This window comes from Strix aluco, chromosome 12 (assembly GCF_031877795.1).
Source record: "Strix aluco isolate bStrAlu1 chromosome 12, bStrAlu1.hap1, whole genome shotgun sequence".
Taxonomy (NCBI): Eukaryota; Metazoa; Chordata; class Aves; order Strigiformes; family Strigidae; genus Strix; species Strix aluco.
The window spans coordinates 3,730,802-3,757,445 of NC_133942.1; the positions used below are offsets into that span (position 1 = coordinate 3,730,802).

The 26,644-nt window shown below is 48.8% G+C and overlaps 2 protein-coding genes across 11 annotated transcripts in view; both read left to right on the forward strand.

Annotated features, from left to right (window-relative positions):
• The window catches only part of ZNF592 (zinc finger protein 592), a 42,579-nt gene extending 31,434 nt beyond the window's left edge, over positions 1 to 11,145 (forward strand). For 5 of the 7 annotated variants that reach the window (XM_074837853.1, XM_074837854.1, XM_074837856.1 and 2 more), the window contains exons 7-10: positions 2,415 to 2,693; positions 4,100 to 4,212; positions 7,731 to 7,866; positions 9,196 to 11,145. In XM_074837853.1, coding sequence (XP_074693954.1) covers positions 2,415 to 2,693; positions 4,100 to 4,212; positions 7,731 to 7,866; positions 9,196 to 9,711 — 1,044 coding nt within the window. In that variant the 3' untranslated portion in view covers positions 9,712 to 11,145. Of the gene's footprint in view, positions 1 to 2,414; positions 2,694 to 4,099; positions 4,213 to 4,316; positions 4,514 to 7,730; positions 7,867 to 9,195 lie in introns of those variants that run through there. The other 2 variants (XM_074837857.1, XM_074837858.1) reach the window with 2 other exon arrangements.
• An 81-nt stretch (positions 11,146 to 11,226) lies between these two features.
• Positions 11,227 to 19,105, forward strand: SEC11A (SEC11 homolog A, signal peptidase complex subunit). 4 transcript variants are annotated; one of them, XM_074837356.1, is made up of 7 exons: positions 11,227 to 11,321; positions 11,444 to 11,553; positions 14,084 to 14,233; positions 17,283 to 17,435; positions 17,943 to 18,062; positions 18,595 to 18,652; positions 18,818 to 19,105. In XM_074837356.1, exons 1-7 carry the CDS (start codon positions 11,271 to 11,273, stop codon positions 18,866 to 18,868), a joined length of 693 nt encoding a protein of 230 aa, XP_074693457.1. In that variant the 5' UTR covers positions 11,227 to 11,270; the 3' UTR covers positions 18,869 to 19,105. The 4 variants fall into 4 exon arrangements, with proteins under 4 accessions (XP_074693457.1, XP_074693458.1, XP_074693459.1 ...); XM_074837357.1 differs by having other exon boundaries at positions 17,298 to 17,435; XM_074837358.1 differs by lacking the exon at positions 17,283 to 17,435.
• Positions 19,106 to 26,644: the final 7,539 nt, after the last annotated feature.

Sequence of the window (26,644 nt, forward strand, 5' to 3'; positions counted from 1 at the left end):
GAGAGCTTTGGCCCCTTTGCAGCTGCCTGGGAGAGAGGCTGCATGGCATTTAACCTCCACTTGCCTGCAGAACCACACCAGATTGCAGAGGGGCGTGACAGAGACAGCAGTGATTGCCCTGGAGGTACCAGCCTTTGGGAGGTGGGACCCCTCTCTTGGGTGTGTCCATGCTGGCACCACTCAGGCTGCTCCAGAAGAGGGTCTGAAATGGATAGTTGTGTGCAACCCCAAAACTTGGTGGAAATGGTGGTCTGGAGAGTGCTTTGAACCTGCCCTCCCTCAGTAATGCTCACGTTGCATTAAGCACTGCAATAATCTATCTCACTGTCATTCATCGCTCTTTTATACATATGTAAGGCCAAGCGTTGTCCATTTGATGGTGGTTTCTAGCAGGATGTGTGTGAGGACTTGCAGATCTGTTTATCCCATAAACGTATGAGCACCTCAATTTTCTGTTGTTTTAGTCAGTGTGTTTCTATGTACAGTGTCTAACAACACTGCCACGGAAATCCTCTCAGATTTCTTGATAGCATTCTGAAGAAAGAGCTTGCAAAGTCTTATTTTCCTTTGATTAGAGAAAAAAGTGACATATTTTTTTTAATCAGTGGCTTTATTTTGTTTATACTTACACTTAAAAAGCAAGAAGATTCATCAGCTCACTGCAAAAAGCAAAACCCATTCAAAATTACTTTTTTGCTCTCCCCCCCCCATGCCTTTAACTTGCAAATCTGGAAATGCTTTGCATGCAATAATGAATTAAATTTTGAAGCCCTCCTGTGAAGTTGATGATTGCTAATCTTCCTGTATTATAGCTAGGAAAATAGAGTTGAGATTAAGGCTGGGACCTTCAAAGAGGCATTCAACCCCAATGCTAAAAGCAGGGCTTGAGTTGAGTTACACAATTTGTTGTAGCTCATTTGCAAATCCCACCCTCCAGGGACCTGCCTGCAGCAGTTTGTGCACCAGCACCCTGACATCTTTGCAACAAAACTTTTGTCTTTTAACAGCCAGGCTGTATTTGGCCATCAACAAGTCTTTGAGATGGTAATTAAAGAAGGCTCCTCTCCTATCAGATCCTGCTCCTTTATGGAATACAGAGTTTCCAGGAGGTGCTGTCTAATGTGTCCCTACATGAAAAATAAAGAAACAGTGTGCCTTATCATCTTTCTTGGCTTTCCGTTGTTAAAGCGTAAGAGTAGGAGTTAGGAGGTCTGGTTCCTGTTAGTGATTCTGCAGAGAAGTCAGTTCATTTTTCTGTGCTCCTTCTTTTTCCCCCCCAGTGGTGTAATAACAGGAGAAATGGAGTAATGGGTACTAATGTACTCTTTGCTCAGAAAACACTCTTGAGATTCCCAGATGGGGGAAAGGTGAACTGTTGGTGTTACCTTAAATAGCTGGCAGTGCTGTGGAGCAGCTGTCACTGCCCGGCCACTGCGTGGAAGAGCTTCTGCTGACATCAGCTGCATCAGGTGCAGAGCACACAGGCTTCTCAGATCAGACCTTGTGTTTTGAAGTTTGTTTGGTGTCTAACCCAAAGACTTCCAAAGGCCTGGGGCCTTCGTGTGTTGAAACTTTACCCGTTATTAATTACTGTGCACAATTAAACCTCTAAATTATCCTTTTGTGTGGATGAACTGTTGTTGTTCCTAGGGGAGTTTCTTGAGGTTTCTTTGGTATGTTGCTATTTTACTTGCTTTTGCTTTCCCACAGCTCTTCATTTCTGGATTATTTTCCTTATGTTCAATTTTCTTTGTTAAAATAACTTTTTGGGGGACTTTGGATTTTGGCCTGTTGAACAGCCAAAGAGCCTGGAGACGTATTCCTTGTAAGGCTGGTTTCTGGCTCTGTGCTTGCTTTTATGTGTCAGGAGCAAAGTTTTGAACCGTGAAAATGTAAATAGCAATAGACGGTGTGGAATTGAAGAAGGTAGCGTTGGAGAAACTGAGAGGTTGTCTCTTCCCATCCCTTGAGCAAAGATAAAGCAGCTTTGGAGCCCCCAAGATAATAGCAAACCTTTCATTCAGAGCTTACCAAATCTCGGTGTTTTTAGAGCTTAGGCTCTTGTAATAATGACAATTAACATTTCTCTTCCATTACATATTCCCTGTTTAACCAGAGTTCTCAGAGCTCGCCCAGAATGTTAAAGAGGCAGCACCAAGGAGGTGCTGTTGTCATGCAGGAAACATAAATAAAAGCTTCATGTTTCTTGGGAAAATCTCTTGCTGGGGAAAGCACTGCAGCCAGCTTCAAGGGGAAATGGGAAGATGTGGGACCAAGCCATCAACATACTGTTTTGGGGGTGGGGAGCTTAAACTGCTTATTTAAATAATAGATGTTATTTATTTATAAATAAAGGTGTATAATACAAATTACATATAAATGTAATGTGTGATTCCATTATTATTGTTATCCAGGGTGTTCATGGAGTCCCCCAAAATCCTGAGGAGCTCTCCAACTTTCGACAGAAATCTGAGAAGGCATCAAGGAACCAGGTTCATATCCCACCAAAGGAGCTGTCGGTAGCCAACGGGACTTCCCACTCCCCTCTGCTGAGGAAGGACATGAGGGTGGAAGGACACAATCCCGAATCCAAGTCCAGACTGAGAAGAACTGGTTGGACTTGCAAGGAATGTTCACAGTGGATCCCCGATCGGGAAACCTATGTGTCCCACATGAAGAGAAGTCATGGAAGGGTAAGGACTCAGGTGAAACTCTTCAACTAGGTAACAAGATCTTTTTAGCAAAAGAGTCTGATAATCATTAATATTTGGGGCAAAAAGAAACCGAGAATCTATTTGACAGCTCACTGAGGAGTAAGCTCAGGGCCCGAACAAAAAAAAATGATGTAGCTGTTGTAAGCACACTTTCTGTCCTTGATCATACTCTACAACCTGCGTACCTCATCCTCTTTGCTGTTCCTTCTCCCCCTGCATCTAATGTCAGGCTGCTTCTTTGGCTCATCTGGGTAAGTGAATGGAAAGTCGTGTCTTCTCCAGTTGCTGGTTCAACACTCTGATCTAAACTATCTACACTCAGAATTACAGAGGGACATACAGTTCCTCTGCATGATGTACAGCATGCTTGGTAGATATCACTACATCTAACTGGGGAAGGGTAACAGACTTGCAGTGCGCAGAGCAATCGTTATAAGAACTGTAAATCTCAGTTTGGTTGGTTTCATCCAGCTCAAGCCTTGTGTTGTCTTGACCTACTTCTGTCAAGCTAATCCTTTCTCTTTGGCAGAACATAGGCCAAGATGCGTGCAGCCAGATTTCTTAGTACTTTGGCATCAGGACTTCTTGTTTGGTATAGTGAGTCACCCTTCTCGAGTCCCATGAGCAGAGGCTGTGGAAATCTGGATCATAGTCTGTGATTCCTTCTAGCTTGACTTGGGGAGTGCTGGATTGTCCTACTTGATAAGTATCAAGAGAAGAAAATGGGGGCAGGGTGAGAATGCTGGAATTTCCCATTTGAATTCTATAGAAGTACGAAATTTGCCAAGTATTTAAGTTCAATACATATATATATATTCATTAAACAATTCTAAGAAGATTTTAAATGGATTGCATGCAGATTATGCGAAGGACTGTAGGAAAAGGAGGAGGCTAGTTACGGGGCAGAGTTGCGTAGGCGGATGTAGATATCATACACGGATAACAAGTGGGACTCTGTGATGCTCTTTAACATCTTGCCCTTTTATTGTGCGGAATTATGAGGAGAGAGAATGGTAAGTGGACTTGTACTTCACCCTAGGGTCCTGCCTTCTTATGTGTGGCAGAAGGGGCCTTCCACTGAATTAATTCTGCAGAGGGTCCTGCAGTGAAATGAGCCCACAGAAGAAGCACCTAATGCAATTCCTATTTAAAAAAACCAAAAAACAAGCATGTGCTTTAACTAGTCCTGGTTTTTATAAGCTGGTATTAGCCAACTGTTGGTCTGAGTATGAGTGGGATCCCAAAGTCTCGGTGATCTTTATCAGTGGAAGAGGGGTTTTTTGCACCTGAGAGGTAAGGTCCAGATGAAGAGCATGGAAATGTTAGAATCCAGTCAGTGCCTTCCATCTCCCTGTTATTAAAAGATATTTCTGTTCTTCTGCTAGTCTATGAAGAGATATCCCTGTCGACAGTGTGAACGCTCATTTAATGCCTCCAACAGTCTGCGCAGACACATCCGCAATAATCACGACACAGCAAAGAAAGTTTATACTTGCTGGTACGTACTGAATGCCACTTTTCAAATTTGTTTTCAACGACAGGCTAATCCTTTGAGTTTGGAAGCCCTTTGTAATAGATCGTGTCTGCTCCTATCTACTCCAGGCTATAAGTTACTGAGGGAGAGTGAGAAGAAGAATATGTTAAACATGAGAGACTTGGTGGCTAAAATAAGTCCTTGCTTTTGACTGCACAATGCCCTTTGGAAACTTAGGGTAAGGTTTGATTTGAGATCTGCAGGTGCAAAATGAGAATTATATTGCGCACCCTTGTGGAACAGCCAATAAAATATTGGGCCAGTCTTTCGCTGCTTCGTGGTTGGTGTAATCGTGCATCGCTCTTGGGCCTTCCCCATGAAAAAATGGTACAAAAGGTGTGTAAAATCCTAATGAACCAGGGCACTTGATCTTGCCACCACTTTACACAGGCAGAACTGACTGCACAAGCCACAGGGCAATGGAGAATTAAGCCTGCTGGATTTGCTTGGGAAGATGCACCTCAAAGTTGGAAAATGGATGAGGAGACTTCAGAGGAGCTTTGTGAATCAGCAGTGAATGAAAATCATTGCTGGTGAACATAAATTAACTGTGAATACAGTCTCAGTTCAGGACAAAGCCCAGTGCTTACAAAAGTGACTCCACAACTGCTGCGTCTCATCTGCTGTTGCAGAATAAGTTGTACACTGAGCAACCATGCAGACTTGCTTCCTGTCTCCTTCTGAGGCATCCTTCTGAAACAGAATTAAAGCACATTTGTGTTGGAAAGGAAGTTTGCAGTGATGTAGGTTGGGAGATTTTTTTTATTTAACTAAAATTTTGGTATAATGGAAGTGTTTCTGAAGCGTGTGCTGTCACTTTACTGCACTTAAGTTACTAAAAGCCTGTCTTGAAGAGTACATCCCTCATGTACTTTATTTCCTTGGACTGCCTAGTAAGCCACAAGAGCTTTCAGTAAATGGATAAAGTATTGGCATCACCATGGGGGCCTGATAGGAATACATTCCTGATGCATTTTTCGGCCAGGACTTCTAAACTTTCCATTTCTTGTAACTGTGCTCTGTCTTGGAACCTCTGGAGAAGATGAAATGTTGGCTCCCAGCATGTTTCATTCTGCTTGAAGTTTGTGGGTGATGGTCTTTGGAGTTACATGATGATCTTTGGAGTCAGGATATACCTGATTTGTATATATCTATTCTCTCTGGATCAGTTGTTTTCAAAGTGGAGTATATCAGAATCAAAATGAACATAAGGCCTAGCTGGGAAGAAGGATTTGTGTAGAAATACTTAACAACCTGGGAGGTGCCAGCCTACTGTACACATGAGCTTGTACAGGCCCTGGAGTCCCCTTTTTCTATTACTTTTCAGAACAACACACAGTTGTGGATCCACAGTTTCACCCAAGAGTCCATCATCATGCCATGTTTACAGCAGAGAAGACAGCTAGAAATTCAAGTGAATTGTGGTTGTGTTTAATTCTCAAGCTTGTAGTTGCTCCTTTTCAAAATCTGTTGATGAAGTCTTAATTGGACAGTGGTTGTGCTTTCTTTAATCATTGTAGTGGGAGACTTACTGAAATCACAGCACTCTTCAAATTAAACTTCTTCCTTGAAATATTTGTCCCGACATCTCCAACAGCTGCTCTTTGTTGGATCCAAGGCCTTCTGTTCAGTCTCCCCTTTGATCCCTCTTAGTTTGTCCAGAGTGCTGTTCCAAAAATCTCCTCCATGACTGCTTGCAAATCCTCCCATCCCTTTGAATTCCTCCTCGCCTCCGTTCTGCGCTCTGTAAGGCGTCACACGTCTGCTGCTCCTTTTCTTTTCCCTTGGTTGCTGGTATCTGTTTTCCTTCTTCCCACCAGGCAGTTTGTATCAGTCTCACCTATTACTCCCTTCAGGGGTTTTGACGCCTTAACTTCGTGTCACCCTCTTCTCCTGCCTTTCCATGTGAAGCATGAGTAAAGTTTGTCATTGTCCTGACAGCTGAGTATTTTTGTGACTAGTATGCTGTCTGGTAGGTGATCCTCCCTCTGGCTTCTGACATTTCAAGCTGCAATTTCCCCTTTGCCCCCTGCCCTGCTTAGGTCTCTGCCTTCTGTTAAATCTGTAGGGAGAAACCGGTGATGGAGGACTTGCTTGAACACCCTCCTGCCAAGCTTGTCACTGGAGTAATTCAGGTTAGGAAAACATCTTTCCCTGCTCACATGAAAAGAGTTCTAAATTAGGACAAATTGCAAAGTATTCTGATGTTTTGTGTATTTTCTTTCATAATTCACTTGGTTATTGTTATGAGAACTTGCTCTTATTTTCCAAGTCTTAAGTACAAACTGTCTGGAACGCTTGATTTTCAACATGTTTATTTTTGATAAATGCCACTTAATAACCTCTCATCTTTGCTCCATGAGGGAGAAAAATTCCATCATTATTAAATATTGATTTATCATCTAAGTGGTTCCTGTTAAAAACCAGAAGTATTCAATGAGCACATCTGCATTTTCACATCATTACTGACTGTTTAATTTCCATCTAGTTACTGGAAGATCAGTAGGAATCTTCTCTCCTGTTAAAAGATGTCTTTGTTGCCCAAAGACACTTCTGTTCCTTTTTATCCCTTGCTGCCTACATTTCAACTGCAATTTGTGCATTTCAGAGAAGTCCAGTGTTACTCGCCTCATTGCTCGGGGGGATGTGTAGCTGACGGACCTTCCCTGTGTCGCGCTGGCAGGCAGCAGCAGAGTACAAAGTCAGTCTTGGGTGTCCCAGTTGCTAGCGGAGACCTCTGTGTGCCTCACCACGCTGCACGGGGTGCTGCGTCTGTCTGCAGGACCTGGTGCTTATTTCCAGTAGCCCTCAGTCATCTGGGGGGCACAGCGCCTTCACATCTCCTTTTGAAACGGCAGTACTGCTCTCTGGCAGCTCTTGATTCCTACCAAATTTTAACAGGAATGAGGCATTCACGAGCGCTTCTGCCTCGGTTATTGTTATTAAAGTTGGAATTGCAGCAGTTTTGTAAGAATTTTAAGCGTGTTATGATACACGTGGTCCTGTGGATGTGATGGAACACCGGGTGCAGATCCCGGTTCTGCTGCAGGCCTCCTCGGAGTTACGCAGTCCTGAGGTCCCTCTGTGTATAGGTCTGTCTCTCATGTGAGAGTCATTTTTCTCCCATGCGTTTTCCACCTGGATTATTTATTTTGTACTTGTGTAGCATGTATCGTGCTGGGCCTGATCTCCACTAGTCCCTGTATTTATTTAGTGCTGTACTGTAAGACGTGCCCTACTTTCATTCACATTCCTGCTTACTGTGGTAAATTCTAAACTGTTCTAGATTTCTCTCTGGAGTGATGTTTTATTATTAAAACGATGATTTGCTGCATATTTTGGTAATCTAATAGTAAATTACTCCCCAGCTTCTGTCTCCAATGACACCTATTGGTTTGGCACCTAGCGAAGAGCTGTTCAGATGGAAACGGAACAGCTGGGCATTTCCTCTAATAAATTTTCTTCCTTTTTTTATTTCCAAGGTACTGCACAGATGAAAATCAGACATTTCCTCAGCCGTTCATGCTGGAGAATCACATCAGCCTTATGCACGGCATCAAAAACCCAGACTTATCCCAGATGGCCAAAGCAAAAGCTCCAGAGAGAGACACAGCAGAAGTAACCGATATATTTTCATTGAAAAATAAATGTACCTGGCGAGTAGTTGTTCACTTGGGGTGTTATGGGGTGTACGCTGCCTTGCAGCAGTCAAGCCCTCCCGTCCCCATGGCAGATTTCCTTCCCCTCCTCTCAACTCCATCCAGTTTGCTTCTCTCTGGCAGCGTCAGGATAAGAACTGAAAGCGCAGCTGAGCTGCAGCAGCACCAGGGCAGCGTATCTTGCGTTTTTCAAGATACTCTTGAGCGTGTGGTCCCGTGTTTTACTGGCATTTTTTCAGTCTACTTTGTAACCAGGTCTAATTTAGGTTTGTTATTACCCTTGTTTTCCCCTGCCACTCTGTTCATGAGCCTGGCACATTTCTCCTCTTTCTCCCTTGTTTTTTCTGCTAGTGGCAAAAGATTCCTTTTTGGTTTTAAAATACTTCTTAGATCCGCTGCCTACAAGAACTGCATTCTTCCTAAGCAGGACTGTGTAATTTTTTTCAGCAAATGTAATTGTTCAACCAATTTAATTTGGCTTGGTTTGGAGTGGAAGGTTGGCTGATGGGGCTTCTTTGCTCCGTTTACTTTAAAAATAGACATAGTTTTTCCATATCACTGCAATTTATCATTCATCTGTACCCTAGCATTGAGGGATCACAGGCAAGACTGACTCCTCTGTGTTTATGCTGTAAGGAAACCTGGGGTAACTCACAAGTGGCTGGTGGCTGCTTCCCCCAAGCAGAGCTGATGTGCCAGGGCACCCGGCTAAACGGGGTTAGATGGTGGCTTCACGTGGCTCCAGCTGGGTCTGCAAATACAAGCCTGTAAGCTGTATCCTAAATCCAGAGTGCTCAGTGCTGCTGGATAAGGAGGTAACAAAATCACATGAAGGGACATAGGCAAGTGAGCCATCCTCATGGGAGGAGAAGCACGCTGCGGGATTGTAAGACAGAGGGGATGAGTTAATGAGAGATGCCATGAAGAAAAAGCCTGAGTGGAGGGGAGAATGTTGAGAGTTAAATCTGAGATGCATTGTCTGGGCTAATGGCCATCCCCTTGTCCCTCAGCTGTCCCTGCTCTGGGGGCTCCTTCCCACACCAGCTCCACGCTTCTGCCCAGCCAACCCCTCGCAGGATGGCAGCTGAGATCCTGCATGTTGGGGCGAGGCGTTTGGGTACTGGTAGGAAAGGCAGTGCAAGAGAAGTGCCTAGGCATGGCTTTGGTTAGTTTGCATCACAATGCTGACGTGGATTCGCCCTGAGGTGTCTTCAGAGAGGTGTGTGGAATTTAGCACTTATTCTGGTCTCGAACAGTAAAGTAACTTTTTAATCTTATTTTTTTTAAGGCAAAATCTCCAAAGAGGATGGCAACGGATGAGCTGGGTCAGGCAGAGGCCGCTGCGGGTTCAGACACGCCGCCAGCCAAAAAACTGAGAGCGCACTGGAAATGCGCTAAATGCGGATTTGCGACAGACATCAGTACTGAGTTTCAGGAACACATACCTCGGCACAAGACAGACAGCTCCACCTACCAGTGCTTGTTCTGTGGCTTGTGCTACACCTCTCACATCTCTCTGAACAGACACCTCTTCATTGTTCATAAAGTAAAAGATGAGGAGGAGGAGGAGGAGGAAGAGGAGGAAGAGGAGGAGGAGGAAGACGAAAGGCAGAAATTACAAAGAATGAGTGAGAATGGACACGAGGGGTACAATGGTGACATGAACACTACGGCGGAAGAAGAAAACCTGAAATGCAAAGAGTGCAAAAGTGACTCAGCTCTTTGTGAACACAGTCAGACGTGTGGCATGGAGGGTCCCGGTAGCACCTCGCAGAACAATCATTCAAAGTCTCTTAAGACTTAAAAACAAAAAAACCCTTTAGGTTGGTTGGGGTTTTTTTGTTGGGGGGTTTTTACTCCAAATACAGGGTGGGGATGGGGCGAATCTTTGAAATACTCTGTTGATTTCTTGGGATGGACATTGCTTTCCGTTAACTTCTATTTGTAAGGGAAATTTAAAAAAGAAAAAACAAACCCTGCCATTGCATCCTAAGCACTAACTCTCTGCCAGACCAGAGAGGTGAAAAGGGAAAGCAGGGCGAAAATCCTCGCTGGAGCTTGTCCAACTCCTGAGGATCAAGGAGCACTTTCTGCAGCTGCAGTTTCCTTAAGATGAGCTCTTTTCCTTTGAGTGTGCACTGCCTCAGCCTCTGCCTGGAGCCCAGCCTTGCCTTCCCTGTCTTGCTTTCTTTCTCCTTCTATTTATGGCTTCTTTTTTCTCTTCCCATCCTGCCTTTGTTTTACTCATTTTAATTCATAACGCTGTCTCAGCAAAACACGCTTGTCAGGACCGTGCTGGCCGATCTGGGATCTTCTGCGTTACACGGGACGGGTTCAAGCTGTAAGTTGTGCTGATTTTTCTTTAATTGCCTGAATAACAACCTTATTTTCCAAAAGGCAATTTAATGAAATGTCTTGGACCTGAATCATCCTGTAAGAGAATTTTGTAGCCGCTGTCCTCTGGGGTGAGCACAGCTCAAAGCCACGTGCGGTGTGAGGGAGGTGCCCCTCGGGGGCTTGCTGGCTGCGCTTCCCGCCGCCGTCCCGCCTCGGTGGCTCATCCCAGCCGGGAGCTTGGGCAAGGCCGGCTGGTGGCAGGTTGGCACCGTCCCCAGACGGGGAGAACGTGCCCCTGCCCGTGCACCAGCTGGAGCGGGGCCGTCGGCCGGGCGCCAGGGCTCCCTGCCCAGCTGCCTCGGTGCGGCCCGCGGAGGCGCTGGCAGGAGCGGGAACCCCCGTCCCGCCGCGGCCAGGGCTGAGCTCCACCGCTGGCGCTGCTCCCGTCGCAGCTCGCCGTGACCCGTCGCCAGGGAGACGTTTCTTTCCGTGTAGTCATATTGACTCTCACCCTTCTCACTCGTTCCCCCATCACACATGCGCTTCGTGTAATATAATTATGTCCTATACCATTATTTTTTTTTATTCTGTTGAGCCAGAACCCTGCTCGTTATTGTTTACTATGACAATGTTTAAATAATTTAAGAACTATTTATCTTACTGCATTCGGATCGCTCACCTTCTTGTCTCGGCGTGTTTTGATACGAACAGTTTGGACTCTTTGTATTTTTTGATACGGTGTACGTTAGCCTAGGGGATGTTTTACCAGGTAGCCTACGTAGAGTTAAGGATAGCAGGGGGCACTCCCGAGCCATCACGTATCTATTTAACCCGCAGCGGCGTCTGTGCCTTGCTATGATGTTTACTTCCAAGTATTGCAAATAAAAGCATCCAAGGGGCCTGCCTGGGCGTCGTTCTTGGCCGGGGCCGCCATGGCGGGCGGGGCGCGGCCGGAAGCGGCGGTGACGCGCCGGAAGCGGAAGCGGGGCCGGGCGGGCGGAGGGGCCGCCGCGGTCGGGGCCGGCGATGCTGTCGCTGGACTTTCTGGACGATGTGAGGCGCATGAACAAGCGGCAGGTGCCGAACCGAGGCGGGGCGGGGTGCGGGGGGCGGATCGGAGCGGAGCGGATCGGGCCGGGTCTGCCCTGCCCGGCCCCGGGCCGCGGGGCCTGACCGCCCCCCTTCCCCCCCCCCCCCAGCTGTACTACCAGGTGCTGAACTTCGGCATGATCGTCTCGTCCGCCCTCATGATCTGGAAGGGGCTGATGGTGGTGACGGGCAGCGAGAGCCCCATCGTGGTGGTGCTGAGGTAAATCCCGCGGGGGGCGGGGAGCGGGGGGGCGGTGTGTGCAGACCGGAGCTGGTTCAGCGCTGGCGCCGCGGGGTGAGGCCCTGGGTGGGGGCTGCAGAGCCGCGGGCCCGGCCCGCAAAGGAGGGGGGTTACCGGGGGAATGGGGCGGCTGGAGGCTCCCTGGGAACAGGAGCCAGCAGTGTGCCCAGGTGGCCAAGAAAGCCAACGGCATCCTGGCTTGTATCAGCCATAGCGTGGCCAGCAGGGACAGGGAAGGGATCTTACCCCTGTGCTCGGCACTGGTGAGGCCGCCCCTCGATGAGTGGGTTCAGTTTTGGGCCCCTCACTCCAAAAAGGCCATTGAATGACTCGAGCGTGTCCAGAGAAGGGCAACGGAGCTGGTGCAGGGTCTGGAGCACAGGTCTGATGGGGAGCGGCTGAGGGAACTGGGGGGGTTTAGTCTGGAGAAGAGGAGGCTGAGGGGAGACCTCCTGGCCCTCTACAACTCCCTGAAAGGAGGGTGCAGAGAGGGGGGATGAGTCTCTTGAGCCAAGGAACCAGCGCCAGGCCAAGAGGGAATGGCCTCAAGCTGCGCCAGGGCAGGGTCAGACTGGCTCTTAGGAAGGATTTCTTTGCAGAAGGGGCTGTTGGGCGTTGGAATGGGCTGCCCAGGGCAGGGGGGGAGTCCCCATCCCTGGAGGGGTTGAAGAGTCGGGTTGACCCAGCGCTGAGGGATCTGGTGGAGTTGGGAACGGTCAGCGTGAGGTTCATGGTTGAACTGGAGGAGCTTCAAGGGCTTTTCCAACCCAGATGATTCTGGGATTCTGTGAACACGTGTTCTCGTGTGGTGCCGAGGGAAGGGGAAGCAGGTCTGGCAGCCTCAGGTAAAAGTAGCATCTTGCCCTAATGCTCCTGTCAGCTGGCTGGGTTGTACGGTAGAGAGGTGGGTCTGAGGAGGGGGAAAGTGGAGGAAGGACTTCAAAGAAATATGGCAAGAGCACAACCAGGTGTTTCTGGATCATACCAAAACTCCTGGAGGAATGCTCAGCGGTGTGGGTGAAAGGGCCTTGAAAAAGGAAGGTCTTGAAGCAGGGGGTGATGAGCCTGTTGCTTGAGGGGGATTTTCCCTGTATGAAAGCAATGTCTGTGGCAGAGCTCGTCTTCTCATCAGGGCTAATGGCACTTCCCGTAGTAGAAGCTGTGGTAGCAGAACATCGCGGCACACTGGTACCTCCTGCCGTGCCTGTCTGTGCATCTTGCTGCTGCTACAGAGATAGTTGAAGTATGTGGCGAGTCTTGGTAGCAAAAAGGAAGTTGAAATCTTTGAGATGCCAGGGAATAAACTCATATAGTGAGGAGCTGTTGAGTTCTTTAAATAGGGGCTGGCTTGCTGAAATTCCCAGTGAGCTTTATTATGTGTTACATTACGTCCTGAAAAGCATCCACTAACTCTTCTTTCACAGCTGCTTGGTTTTTTCCTGGCCTTCTAGTAAGCTGTGACATGGCAGGGAAAAGAGGAGCCTTAGCTGTACTCTTTGGTACAAGCATTACCACTGTGTGACGGGCTATGTTTTAGGTGTTGCATGTTGCCCTCGCAGAAGTGCTGTGCAGTAGCTGCTCCCACCCTCCTCCTGCCTGGGACAAAGTCCCGTGGCTGAAGTTCCTGGGCAGCCGTCGGATGCTGGCGTGGATATTGCACAGGAGTTTGTTCTGTGGCCATGCTGGCCTTTCTAATTACCACACACCATCTAACAAACTCCCTCCTGATGGCTCTGTGAAGTACAGGGGAGATGTTTCACGCTGTTCCTCCCAGTGGGTAAGACAGAGGCCATTGGGTCACATCAATGTGATCTTCTGTTCTGAATAGCAGCTTCTGCTCTGTCTCAAGATAAAACACGAATATAGCCGGTACTTAAAGTTCATCGCTGTGTTTTGTACTGCATTACTCGTTTGGAATTAAGAAGGTTAAGTATTTTGTAACAATTGCCATTTACAAGACAGGAGAAGAATAACTTGAATAGCAGTGCCTGAAATGAAATCATTAAGCAAAGCGATGAATCACAATAACAAATTTTTAGCACACCCGTCTGTCTGTTCCAGATGGGAATACAAGAGCCTGTATGTTTTCAGTGCTTTGTTCATGAGGATGATCTATCTACCTGCAAAAACTAAAAATGAATTAAATCTAAAAAGCTTCCCACCGCTGCAGTGCTGCCACTGTAGCCCTACCGATGAAGAGCTCGGAAGTTGAGAAGATGCTGCTTGTCATCAGGTTTGTTGTTCTTAAGAAAGCAGAATGCTGTCCCCATTTCGTGTGCTTTTAAGCCCGGCTGCTGGCAGCGCTCTGTTCCCAGCTAATCTAAACTGCTGGTAGTGTGGTGATTGAAAATCTGACTGAATAGAGGTTAGACACCTGCCTGGTTTCCAGGGTGGTTTTCTTAGGAGCTCTTCATTGAGGTTCTTGTGAGATTTTTCTTAAAGGACTATAAACTCCAAAAAGCTGATTCTGAGTGTTTAAACACTGTTCAATTGCTCTTCTCTTTTTCAGTGGAAGCATGGAGCCTGCGTTTCACAGAGGAGATCTTCTGTTCCTCACAAACCGAATTGAAGATCCAATCAGAGTGGGAGAAATTGTGGTCTTTAGGATAGAAGGAAGGGAAATTCCTATAGTCCATCGTGTCCTGAAGATTCATGAGAAGTATGTCAAGAATTTGAGGGGTTGTACTGCAGATGTTTAGCTAAATTGTATTTTTCCCTATCTCCTTGGGTAAATGAATGGGTGGGATGTCAGTAACAGATATCCAGGTGCTGCAGGATTTTCAGACGTGGGAATTTCAGACAGACAGAATCTGCCCTCCTTGGTTTACTTGTAAATACCATCCAGCAGAATGCACAAGCTGGGGAGTCTGTGCCAGCATCCTGGACTCCCCGTGTCACTTCGTGTCTCCTGTGCCATCATTTCCATCCCACGCAGCTGTGTTACGTTGCTGTGTTCTCTTCTCTAGGTGTGGCTGCATTTGTGTGTGTGAAGTGACTCTTGTTTGTGGAGGTAGAACTTATGGAAGAAGGGTATTTTTTGTGTAGTGTGCATTATTTTAAAGCTTGTCTTTATGGTCCTGGTTCCTGCTCTCATGCAGAGGCAGGGTGTTTCTTCTCATCTCTGTAGGAAGTTTTGTGGTGTTATGCTCGGAGTCTCTGTATGTGCTGTGCCCTCCGTGTACTGTTCATTCTCTAAACGTTTAGCAGGTTGTGTGTCTGCAGGAATGAAGCGCGGTCACTCTGGGTTGGTTGCTGAACAGGGCTTAGTTTCCCAAGCAAGGCTTCCTCTGCAGCTGTGAGCCTTCCTGTTTTGTGGACAGAACTGTGACTGCTCCAGGCTGGTCTGTGGTGATATGAGCCAGCCCCGTGAGGCTTCTGAGTGAGAACTAAGTCTTGAACTGGATCACTGGTTCTTCAGGTCAGCTCCGAGAGGGCAAGCGGTTGGATGGGGTCCCAGCATCTGTTTCTGCTGAGTATGAATGAAGTGGAGCTCTACCAGCACCCAGAGATTGGTTCCGAGGTTAGGTGAATCTATGTAGAGGTGGCATTTGAGGATTGCTGTAGTCAAGTGAGGTTGGTGGCATAGAGAGGGTCCCTTCCCCTAAGTGTTCGTAGCAGCCACAGCTGTTGGGACACAGACCGTTTGTCTGGCCCAATGCCAAGGCCGACCAGCTTTGTGCACAGAAATAGTCCAGAGGAAGTCCTGGCTATGAGAGGGTGGCACCTCTCCCAGCAGGCAGAGCAGATTCTTTGCTGTTCAGATTTATTACGCACCCAAAACTTTTAACAGTGTCAGTTTTCAAAGTACTGTTCTTTGATGCCACTAATTTAAAAATAAGATCAGTACACTTGACAAATTTGATATCTAACTTTTGCATGGGCACTTTCTGTGATGTCTTGGGAACTCTTTTAAGTGAAACATCACTTTCCTCCTCCCCTATTGCATGCTAAAGGCTCCAGTGCTGCTGTTTGGGCTGATTATTGAAGAGGCAAGAAAGGTCAGGGTCTTCTCTCTCTGCTCTCAGCCAGTGCATGGGAAGGAGGAGCAGAAATGTGTGTTCTGTGTGGCAGTTCATCTCCAGATATCACCCACCCCTCGTTTTTAGCCTGGCTCTATCTCAGTACTAGGTATTAAGGTAGCCAGCGCTTTTTTCTTAAAAAAAAAAAAAAAAGTAACAAGACCACAGTGCCAACCCTAGATTCTGTGAAGTAGAGTCATTCTCCGGTATTTTAGGTTCCATTCAAATAAAATGACCAAACACAAACCTGATCTTTATGTTAGGAGAGATAAAACTGAAAAATCCATACCGTGACCTGAAGCTGTGCGCTGAAGGCAGGACTCGAGTATCAGTTGCTTCTTTCACTCTTCTTTAAAGAATATTTTTCTGGTACAGTTTTGGAATGAAAGAGTGTCTTCTGAATGGTTGGAGTTTCCCATTTCTTCATGTAGTTATGGACTGAATATGAAAACTGTGAAAAGTCTGTGAAAGCTGACAGCAGTGTCAAAATGAAGGAAAACAGAAACTGACTTTTTGGCAGCTCAGGTCCCAGTTCACATCAGTATTGTTTCAATGACAAGATGGTTTTTACTTGCTAGCCCTTTCTTCTTTGTTCAGAGCAAAATTGAGTTCACTCTTTGTCACTAAACACAAAGTCTGTGGTCAAAATTTACTTAGTGGTTTTGGTGCAGGACAGCCAGACCAGATTTCATTCACCTTTCAGACAGCAGAGCAACTGTGCTGTGGGCTTCTCGCACCGCTTCGTGATAGAGCGTTGAATCTGCTCAATGAGATGGTGTGCTCCTACTCCATCAGTCTTCAGAGCTGAAACTACATTATCTGCACCTTTGGGTATCTTCATCTTTATCCAGACTGTATCTCTAAGCTCCTAGAGGGTTTGTTTTCCCACACTATGACCCAAATGTCCTTTGAAGAAAGATCTTTTTTTCCCCTTTGTTTCCTTCCAAGCTTCTTCTGTCAAGTAACACGCGGTGGTGTTCAGGCACGGTGAGTACAGCGTGAGCTCTGAGGACCTCCCGCCTGCTTTCCCCAGTTGCATCTGATCTGTCGTTTCTGTGAGGAAGCAGCGAGCGCTCTCCCGCTCAGCATCTGCCTTCAGACGCCGCAGGGAGGTGACGGTGGCCAACCGGTCCCTCCGGAGTGGCACCAACTGCTGCTTGGAATTCTGCGGGCGCTGCTGGCTGCCCCGCGAGCTGGATGGAAACGACTGGGAAAGGATGTGGAACGTGGTGTAGAAGCTAGGCCATAACAGCAGCTGTTGCCAGGTCATAGCAAAGGTTCATCTGCTCCGGGACCCTGTTTCTGGCAAGCGAACTAATTCATCTAAGCATGAATTAAACACTAGAGAGAGTATGTAGCAATAATTCCTCTGCTTTCTGCAAATTGCGCTTTCAAGCACAAAGTCACAGTTCTTTATTAATAGCCTCCTTTTTCTTTTTTACGTGGAGTATCTGGTCACTTTTTGAACTGGTACAAATTTTTGGCATCCAAAATATCCTTCCAGAGAGACGTGGTTCAGTTTGCACTGTTGTTAGTTCTGCATAGCACCTTCCCTGTCTTGTTTTAACCTGTTACCCCTGAGTTTCATTTGATGCCCTCTAGGTTTGGTGTTGGAAGAGGCAGTGAAAAGTGGTTTGATTGTTGCTGTCTGCGTCATTTGTATTGAACTACCATCATATCTCCCATCAGTTCTGTCTTTTCCAGGCTGAAGAGTCCTGGTCTGTTGTTTCTTGTATGGAAGTGGTTCCAGACCTTGTTATCCGTTTCTGAACCTTTGCCAGTTCTTCTCTCCATTTCAAAAAAGGATGTAGGGGGTTCAGAACTGCAGAGATCATTCAAGATGTAGGCACATCGTGAGTTCATGCAGTATCATAATGGTATTGTTTGTTTTGTTCTGTCCCCCTTTCCTAATAATCTCTAAGTTCCAGCTTGCTTCTGACCACTACTGAGTAGAACTGTATGCTTTAACCCCCCAGTCTCCTTCTGGGTGGTAGTACAGAGCCCAGAACCCACCGTTTGTGTGTGAAGCAAGAGAAGCGTCAACATGAGAGAGGTTAAAAGCAAAGAGGCAATAGCTGCACCTTCGCTAGAGGTGGCTCATCCTGCTGGTTCTGTTCTTAAACTCTGCCAGAAAGCTTGGCTGGGGCCAGAATTCATTCTTTTGTTGGCAGTTATTTCCCAAACTGTCCGCTTTCCTCTCCATTTGACAGTTTCCCTTTTTCATCCTGCTTGAACATGTAGGACACGATTGCTTCTTAATATCTTTGTGTTAGTCTCCACACGCTTGTTCTAGAACAGCTTTTGATAAGTTCTTTTTCTCTGACTTACCAGGCTCTCTTGTCTTTCCAGGCAAAACGGTGACATCAAATTTTTGACAAAGGGAGACAATAACGCGGTTGATGACAGAGGGCTGTACAAACGAGGGCAGCACTGGTTGGAGAAAAAGGACGTAGTAGGACGAGCAAGAGGGTAAGTGGAGTTGAAAAAGATGTGGCTTCCGCACTGCCCTCCCCCATTGCCATCTGTTAATCCCCACCTCCTCTTGAACTCTCCCTGCTGGGTTTTTGTGACCTGCCTGAAAGCATTTCAAAAGGTACTGTGGAGAGTTAAAAACCAGAGGTAGTTCAGTTCTTAACTTGGCTTAAGCAAAGGTATCAAGCTGTGAGCTGCGTCCCGAGATTTTGCTGGTGGATGGACACCGGTGCAAAGGCAGTGCACGCTCAGGCGTGATCAGAATTTTCATGGAAATTACTCTGCAAGGCAGAGTCTTTGCAGGCAGGCGAGATCTGAGCAAGGCAGAGGCTGAAACACGCTCTAGGACTGGTTGTCACTCAGCCCCCACTGCCGTGGCTTCCCTGCTTGGGAGGAGAAGCCCCGGGTCTGCTGGCTGTAGCCATCAGCATGCTTGAGTGGCCCTCCCTCTGTACAAGTGCCAGGGCAGTGCTGCTCCCGTATGTGCCCTTGAATACTGTTTGTTTTAATAAAACCTTTATTCTTGTAGATTTGTGCCCTATATTGGAATAGTGACTATCTTAATGAACGATTATCCAAAATTTAAGGTAAGAGCTCTTCCATTTTCTGCCTGCTTCTCCCACCCCAGCTAAAATGATTTCATGAGAACTTTATATGCACAGGCAGAACCGTTTGGCCTGTGTGTTTGCTGTCGTTACTGCAGCTTTAGATGTGAATGTGCGCTCTTGGGCCTTGTCTTCTTTCTCTTACAGTATGCAGTCCTCTTTTTACTGGGTTTATTTGTGCTGGTCCATCGAGAGTAGCCTCTTGCACTGAAGTACGAGGTGAAGGTGCCATGGATTTTTTAGAGGAACGTTTTTGGTAGATGATGGTCCGATGTGCCAGGAGGAAGAAGAAAACATGCATTTCAAAGCTTCTTGCCAGTTTGGGTTTGTTTTGTTTTTTTACTGCGTAAGGGCAAATGTTTGTCACAGTATTTCCAATGGTTTGTCACATTTTAGCATTTTTAGTGACTTTTTATATTAAAAATTTAAGCCAAACTGTTCAGTGTTTGTATTTTGAAGCTGAGCTTCCTCTTGAAGTGCCTACAGGACTGTGTCCTCTAAGTCTGTGCCTCCGCTGGGCAAGCGTGACCTCTCCCTGTTCTGGCTGAACTGTCAAATGGTGAGCTGTGGAGGTGGTGTTTTTTCCGATAGAACTGGAATAAAGATTTTGCATCTTGCCCGATACGAGCCCTGCCACGTTCTTCGTTACTGCCCTGCAGAGTGCAGCCTCGTTGCCCAGTTTTCCTTAGGGGGTACCTGGGCTTTGCTGGTGCAGACTGACTCCTAGAACCTGTCCTCTCTCTACAGAACAATAGCAGCTGCTCCTCTCCTTTGTTTTTGGAGAGTAAGCAGTCCTGAGCTGTAGATCTGTTCAATATTTCTATGTTTCTGTAAATAACACTGAAATAATCTGCTTAAAGGCTACAGGGTGTTTTGGGCAGAAGATGGCAAAGGATTACTTTGTGCATAAGCTGTCATTGCGGCACTAGGTAACCAAAGAATTGAGATGAGAAATACCCCTAGCTGTTTGGCAGGGACGATCTAGTAGGATGCAATAGTAAATTTTTTTTATTTTTGGAAACAGGGTTTAGGTCTCTGATGATCCCTGCAGCTGGGCGCATCTTACAGCTCACCTGAAAGCTACAGAAAGGCTGAGCCCCCATGGCCCTGAGGTCTGAAAGAAGAAACCACTTCATAGAATCATGGAATGGTTTGTGTTGGAAGGGACCTTAAAGATCATCCAGCTCCAACCCCCCTGCCATGGGCAGGGCCACCTTCCACTAGCCCAGGTTGCCCAAAGCCCCGTCCAACCTGGCCTTGAACCCTTCCAGGGAGGGGGCAGCCACAGCTTCTCTGGGAAACCTGTGCCAGTGCCTCACCACCCTCACAGGGAAGCATTCCTTCCCAATAGCTAATCTAAATCTACCCTCTTTCAGTTTAAAACTGTTACCCCTTGTCCTGTCACTACACTCCCCGATCGAGTCCCCATCCTGCAGTCCAGGGCAGTGAGCTTGCTGGGTGCCCTCTGTGCTGTCCTAAGGACCTTCAACTCCCCCATTTCATGGTCACCGCAGCCAAGGCTGCCCTTGAGCTTCACACTCTCCCTTGTTGGTGAGAATAAGGACCAGCACAGCCCCTCTCCTCATTGGCTTTTCTATCACTTGGAGGAGGAAGTTACCATCAACGCATTCCTGACCCTCTGGGATTGCTTGTGCCCTGCTGTGCTGTCCCTCCAACAGATATTGGGGTGGTTGAAGCCCCCCATGATGACCACGGCTGGTGAATATGGGGCTGCTCCTCTCTGTAGAGGGCCTTCAGTCTTCCTGGTTGGGTGGCTGGTAGCAGACCCCCACTATAACGTTTCCTGTTCCTGCCCTCCCTTTGATCCCGACCTGTGAGCCCTCGGTCGGCTCCTCACCCATCCCCAGGCAGAGCTCCCTGCACTCCAGCTGGTCACTGACACAGAGGGTGACCCCTGCTCCTCGTCTCCCCTGCCTGTCCTTCCCAAAGAGCCTGTGTCCTTCCACCCCAACACTCCAATCGTAGGAGCTGTCCCACCACATCTCCGTGATGCCAGTAAGATCGTAGCCCTGCGGGTGTGTGCACATCTCTACCTCCTCATGTTTATTCTCCGTGCTACGTGCATGTGCATGGAGGCATTGAAGTTGGGCTGCGATGGAGCTGACTCTCTAGCTGGAATTCCTTTGTGCTGCTCCTCAGGTGCTCTCCTGCTGCCCTGGGACCCTTCTCCGGGCTCTGGGCATCTATTGTTGCCACTGGTATCAAGCTGGTAGGGGTAGGATGGATTGTGGTTCCCTTCCCACAGCAACTTCGGTGTAAATCCCTCTTCACCAGCTTGGCAAGCCCGTGGCTGAAGATGCTCCTCCCCTTCTCTGACAGATGGGCCCCACCAGCCCCCAGCAGACTGGGTTTCTCAAAGCGAGTCCCATGGTCTAAGTAGCTGAACCCCAGCTGTGGCACCAGTCCCGTAACCAGCTGTTGATCTGCTGGATTCAACTGGCCCTTTCAGAGCCCTCACCTTTGACCTGGAGGACTCATGAAAAAGCTACCTGTGCTCCAGAGTCCCTTACTGCCACTGCCAGGGCTCTGGAATCATAGAATGATAGAATCATAAACTGGCACTGCTTCCTGATACTCCTCAGAGGGCTCCTGGCTGCATTGTTGCTGCCCACGTGAAACAGCAGCAGTGGGTAACAGGCAGTGGACTGCCCAGGCTCGGCAGCCCCTTGGGGACGTCCCTGACAGCAGCCCCTGGGAAGAGCACAGCTCGCTCTCGAGTGCGACAGGTCAGCAGGCGGGTGGGTGCCTCCGCACCTCTCAGAAGAGTCGCCTACTGCTGTCACCCTTTGCCTTTTCTTGGTTGTGCTGGTTGTTACAGGGGAGCAGACCGGGCTGCGTTACTCAGCTCCAGTGTCAATCCTGATGGGACGGGTCTTTCCTCTTCAGTCTGCAAAGCACCGTTGTCCTGGTTTGAGCCCAGAGGGCAACTGAGCCCCACGCAGCCGCTCGCTCCCCCCTTCCCCCCCCAGTGCTGGGAAGGAGAAAGTGAAGCAAACGGCTCAGGAATGGAGATGAGGACAGGGAGAGATGACTCACCCATCATGGTCATGGGCAGAAGGCGGACTCCTTAGGGGAAGAAAGGAACATAAATTTAATTTGGACACTAACAGCAACACTTAACAGAGCAGGACAGTGAGAAGCATTGCCACATCTTGAAAACACCTTCCCCCGTCCCGCCCTTCTTTCCAGGCTCCGTTTTGTTCCCAATATCTGCACCTCCTCTCCCGTGCCTGCGGTGCAGGGGGCAGGGAATGGGGGGATGTGGTCAGTCCCACCACTTCTTCCTCCTCGGGCTGGGCGGGGAACTCTCTCATTCTTCCCTGCTCCAGCGTGGTTCCCCTCTCACAAGAGACAGTTCTCCACGAACCCTCTGTGACGTGAGTCTGTCCCATGGGCCGCAGGTTTCCCGAGCTGTTCCGGCATGGGTCACCCCTGCGTGTTTCAGTCCTCCCAGTGCCGAACTACAGCAGCGGGGGCTTCTTCCCACAGAGTCCCGACCTCCTTCAGGTGCAGCCGCCCGCTCCAGCGCGGGGTCCTCCATGTGCTGCAGGTCCCCATCTGCTCCACTGGTGACCTCATGGTTAGCAGTGGGGGGTGGCCCTGCCGTCTCACCACGGGGGAGTCTCTTCTCCAGCAGAGCTTCCTCCCCTTCTTCTTTGTTCCACTGCCCTTGGTGTTCACACATGTTCTTCTCACAGCTCCTTCTTACAACTCCAACTCCTCCTCCCAGGTTCCCCTTCTTAAATACGTTATCGTAGAGGCTCAGCCACCGTCACTAATTGGCTCGGAGGTGGGTCCGACTTGGAGCCGGGGGAGCTCTGAGAAGCTCCTCACACCCCTCCCCTGCTACCAAAACCCCACCCCACACACAAACCCAGCGCAGCGGCGGAGCGATTCTGCAAGGGCACCTCAGGCTTCGCGGGGAGTCTCCCTCCTGCATGTCTCTGCTGTTGTGAGATTCCATTCCTCTGCATTGTTGCCCCCCCTCCCCTCTGCGTGTGCCGGGGGGGAGTTTCTGGCTGTGTGCCCGTGGGCTGTGGGTCCACTGCAGGCTGGGCTTGGAACCAGCTCTCTGACTCCTCCTCAGCCTTCTCACCTCCCCCGGCAGCTCAGCCGCCCGGGCACACCTTTCGCAGCCAGGTCTGCTGCCTGCCCCTGCCTAAAGAGAAAGGTCTGGGCATCTCCTGCAGCCTGGGGCCTGCACCGCAGCCTCTCCCCTCAGCAGCTCTGTCTGTGCAGAGGCATTGGCCACCGCTGGGGTGCTGGTGCAGACCCCAGCCAGAGCTGCAGCCTTTGCTCTCAGCGAGCGCCTGCCATCCTGCCCGCAGGGTCAGGCAGGGTGAGAGCCCTCGGCCTGTGTGGATGGCACAGAACAGTGCCCTGGTGCTGGGTTATGCGAACTTCAAGCCTCTCCACTCAGCCAGTGCATTGTCCCTCCTTCCAAGAGCTGCCCTCCCACACAAACTGCTGCACCGTGCCCTGTTTGCCCACCCTGGCCTCTGGCCATCCCTGGGGCTGCCCTTTGTGGGCACAAGGGTGGCCACCGTGACTTCTGGCCCTGCCCGCACCTCGTCAGCTTTGACTCTCATGAGAGCTGCCGGCTCCTGGTGGGTTCCCCAGCTCAGGAAACCTCCCCTCGCCCGCCGCGATCCCCCTCTGCTGCAGGACGGGCCTGCACTGGAGCTGGTCACCTCGGCAGCCTCCACTTGTCACCACATGCAGCAGCTTTTTTTCTAGGCTCCTCATTGGGGATAGTGATCCTGCTTGTGTAGGTGTGGTGGCAGAGGAGAGCCCAAGGAAGAGGTGCAAGGCAGAGACTCTGCAGTTACCAGTTTTGACATAAATTTGTGCCACCTGCACTGAGTAACCAGTATAACTCACCCCCGTGGTGTCTGTGCTGACTCATGACAACGTTTGATGTCCCCTTGGCTGGGGCAGATCTTCACAAGAGCTGTCAGTGGGGGCACTGGTGCCGTTGCTGCCTCCATCCGAGGCTGCCTGACCCCTCTCCTGCAGCTCCCCTTGCTAGGACAGCTTCCCCCTGGCAGTGGGAGCCCATCTCCTCCCTGTCTTGTGCTCTGCTTTCAATCTTGCAAAACCTACAGACAATTCAAAACTACTGTGTGTTACTCCAGGTGCATTTCACCACATCCTCTATTCCCTCTTCTTCACGGCTGCTCAGAGATTCCACAGCGACGGGGATCATTCAAGATGAGTACTGCTGCCATGCACACAGCTTGTGTGGGTAGAAGTGGTCAGGAAAGACAAGGACAAAACCCAACGGGGTGTTACGGTCTGTTTTCAGTTTCTTGCATATGTACCTCTTCAGGCTGCTCAGGCCTGTCCCATCTATGGAGGTGAATTGTGCTCTTCATTTTGTCCATGGGACCATTCTGCTTAATGCTCAGTAGCTGGGCTGACCTGCGGTGTCCCAACACAAACTGGTTTAACTGGGAGGTTTGTGCCCTGGGTAGGATGAAGCAAAAAATCATGTTATGTTTGGGGCACTGCAAAGAGTCTCTGAACAGGTCCAGCCCCTAACGCTGAGGCTTGGGCCTGTGGCTCTCTGAGTAATCATAACTTAGTAATAGAAAATGGTAATAAAATCCCTATCTCCCACTCCCAGTGCTGGAGCCCTTGTGAAGAGAATTTGGACACAGAGTTTCTCCAAAATGCTTGAGTCACGGATGAGATGTTTTGTCAAAAACCAAAGCGGGGCAGCAGTGAGGGAACACGAAATCTCTCCCTGAGAGCTGTCACCATGGAGCACTTTCCGGAGGACTTGGAGCAGCGTGTCTGCCTTTGCAGGTCGCGCTGAGGCTGAGTCTCTGTTCCCAGCTTTGCGTTTAGCTTAAACTGGTTTTGTGCATAAATTGGTTTTTAACTTGGGCTCACATAAAGGGCTGAGTTGAGCTCTTCTGAAATCTGCTAATCAACACCTCCCAGGGAAAACTCGCGGAAAGTGCTGCTGTTGCTGTTCTCCAAGTCCTCTCACTTTCACACCCTTTGCAAAAATCTGAGCAAGCAGAAGCCGTTGTGTTACTGTCGCTGTGTTAATTTAACAAAAAAGGCTAAAATACAAAGGATTTATGATTATAGGGTTAGCTCTTAAAGAGCATCTGCTGAAACCCCAGTTCTGACAGAAAAGAAATGGTCATTCTGAGATGTTTGGCAGGAAGACCCGCCCGTCCTGCCCGTGGCAGCGGTGCCCACCAGCACTGGTGCTGGCGGCAGGTGTCGGCAGCCGGCGCGGCCGAGGACACACGCTCCCTGCCAACGTGGGTGCAAACCCACGCTGGGGCACTTGCAGGAAGGTGTGCTTTTCCCAGCCGTGCCCTCACATGATGCTACGTGAAGTAATTGAGCGGGAAGCGCTTAAAAAAATGCCAAGCGGTTGCACTAAAGGGTGGGATGAAGCCCGCTGCAGCCCAGCTTCAGTGGGTTGCTCTCTCCGGCGTTTGCAGATGCTTTAGGAACAGAGGCAATTGCCCTGAATCAGGGGCTGCGGTGTGAGATTTGGGAATTCATCTCTACTGCCTGTGTTCTGCCTATTTTCAGCTCAGCGTAGCTGAGAACGTGGTTCTGTGTTATCTGCAGTCGTGAAATGAGGTGTTGGCTCTAATTAGAGCGAGGATAAATAAGCAGTTAATCCACTCACAGCTCGAACACCCGCCACCTCCTGCACTGCCTCCCACATCCCCTCCCGCATCCCTGTAACTGCCACAGTGGGAAGAGAGGGTGCTGGGCACAAGCTGGAAGCTGAGAACGTGGGGGCAGGATGACAATGAGTTGTTGCTGTCTCTGTCCCCGCCAGACTTATTCTGCTTTGCTGAGCAGAAAAGCTACAGAGCGTGCAGGATCTCTGGTTCAGCTGGGTGCTAATGCTGAAATGTTTGGTGAGCGCTGCTGTGCTCCCACAGAGCCAGGGGTTTTGCTGTTAGAACTTGATGTGTCTTTGGTTTTTATTTCAGTTTTATTCTTCTTTTTTTTTTTTTTTTTAAAAGGTGAAGCTGTCTGGCCAGCTCCAGCAAAGCCTTTGAGACTTGAGGCTTAGGAAAGTTGGAAATCTTTGTGTCACAACAGGAATGGGATTTGTTTGTAAAGTATGTGGGTGTTGAAAGGTCTGGTTTATAAAGGAAAAAAAAAAGAAGAAAGAAATCTGGCAGGACTAAAATTGCTTCGGTCTCTGTTGTGGTTACAGCCAAACAGAGCAGGTTTTCTGGTAGGCAATTGCATTGCTTAATTACTGTTCAATCACATCCGCAGCTCAGGGCACGGATTCCTTCATCGGCAGGAGCTGCTTCACAGAGCAAAGCGATGCTGGGCTGCTTCTGATCGTTGTTAGAATTTTGTTGGATGACTCTTTTTTTCATATCGAAGCTAAATGCATAAGCAAAAGCACGATGGGTGGGAGGTGAGCTGTGAGGAGTAATGTGCTGGAAGTTGAAGCTCCTTGAGACAAAGGCTGTCTTTGCGTGTTTACGATGCTTGAATGCATGGTTGTCGGTTAATCAGTGATAAGCATCCAGATCTGACACTGCCTATTGCTTAGCAGTGGTTTCTAGGGCTTGGGTTTGTAAGATGACCGGGTGCATGATTCCTTTAATGAGACTGGGTAATCTCATGGTAGTTTTCCTGCCCTTAAAATCAGACCGGTCAACCTTATTTTTTCCAAGGAGAATCTGCAAGGTGAAGTCTTGTCCCTGCGTGGTCAGAAGACCACTTCCTGCTGGAGAAACGCATGAATGCAAACCTGGCGTGCAGCTCCCAAATGGGCCAAGAGGAGATGAGTGTTGGCTTAGTCAGAGCAAGTCACCTGGGGATCGCGCCTGTGCTGGAGCAGGGGGAAGGCAAAGCAGATGTTCACGTACCGCAGGCTGGAGACCCACACGGTGCCAGTGACTCGGTGGCTGAATCAGATGAGGAATGTCCTGGTTCCAGTCCTCAGACTGC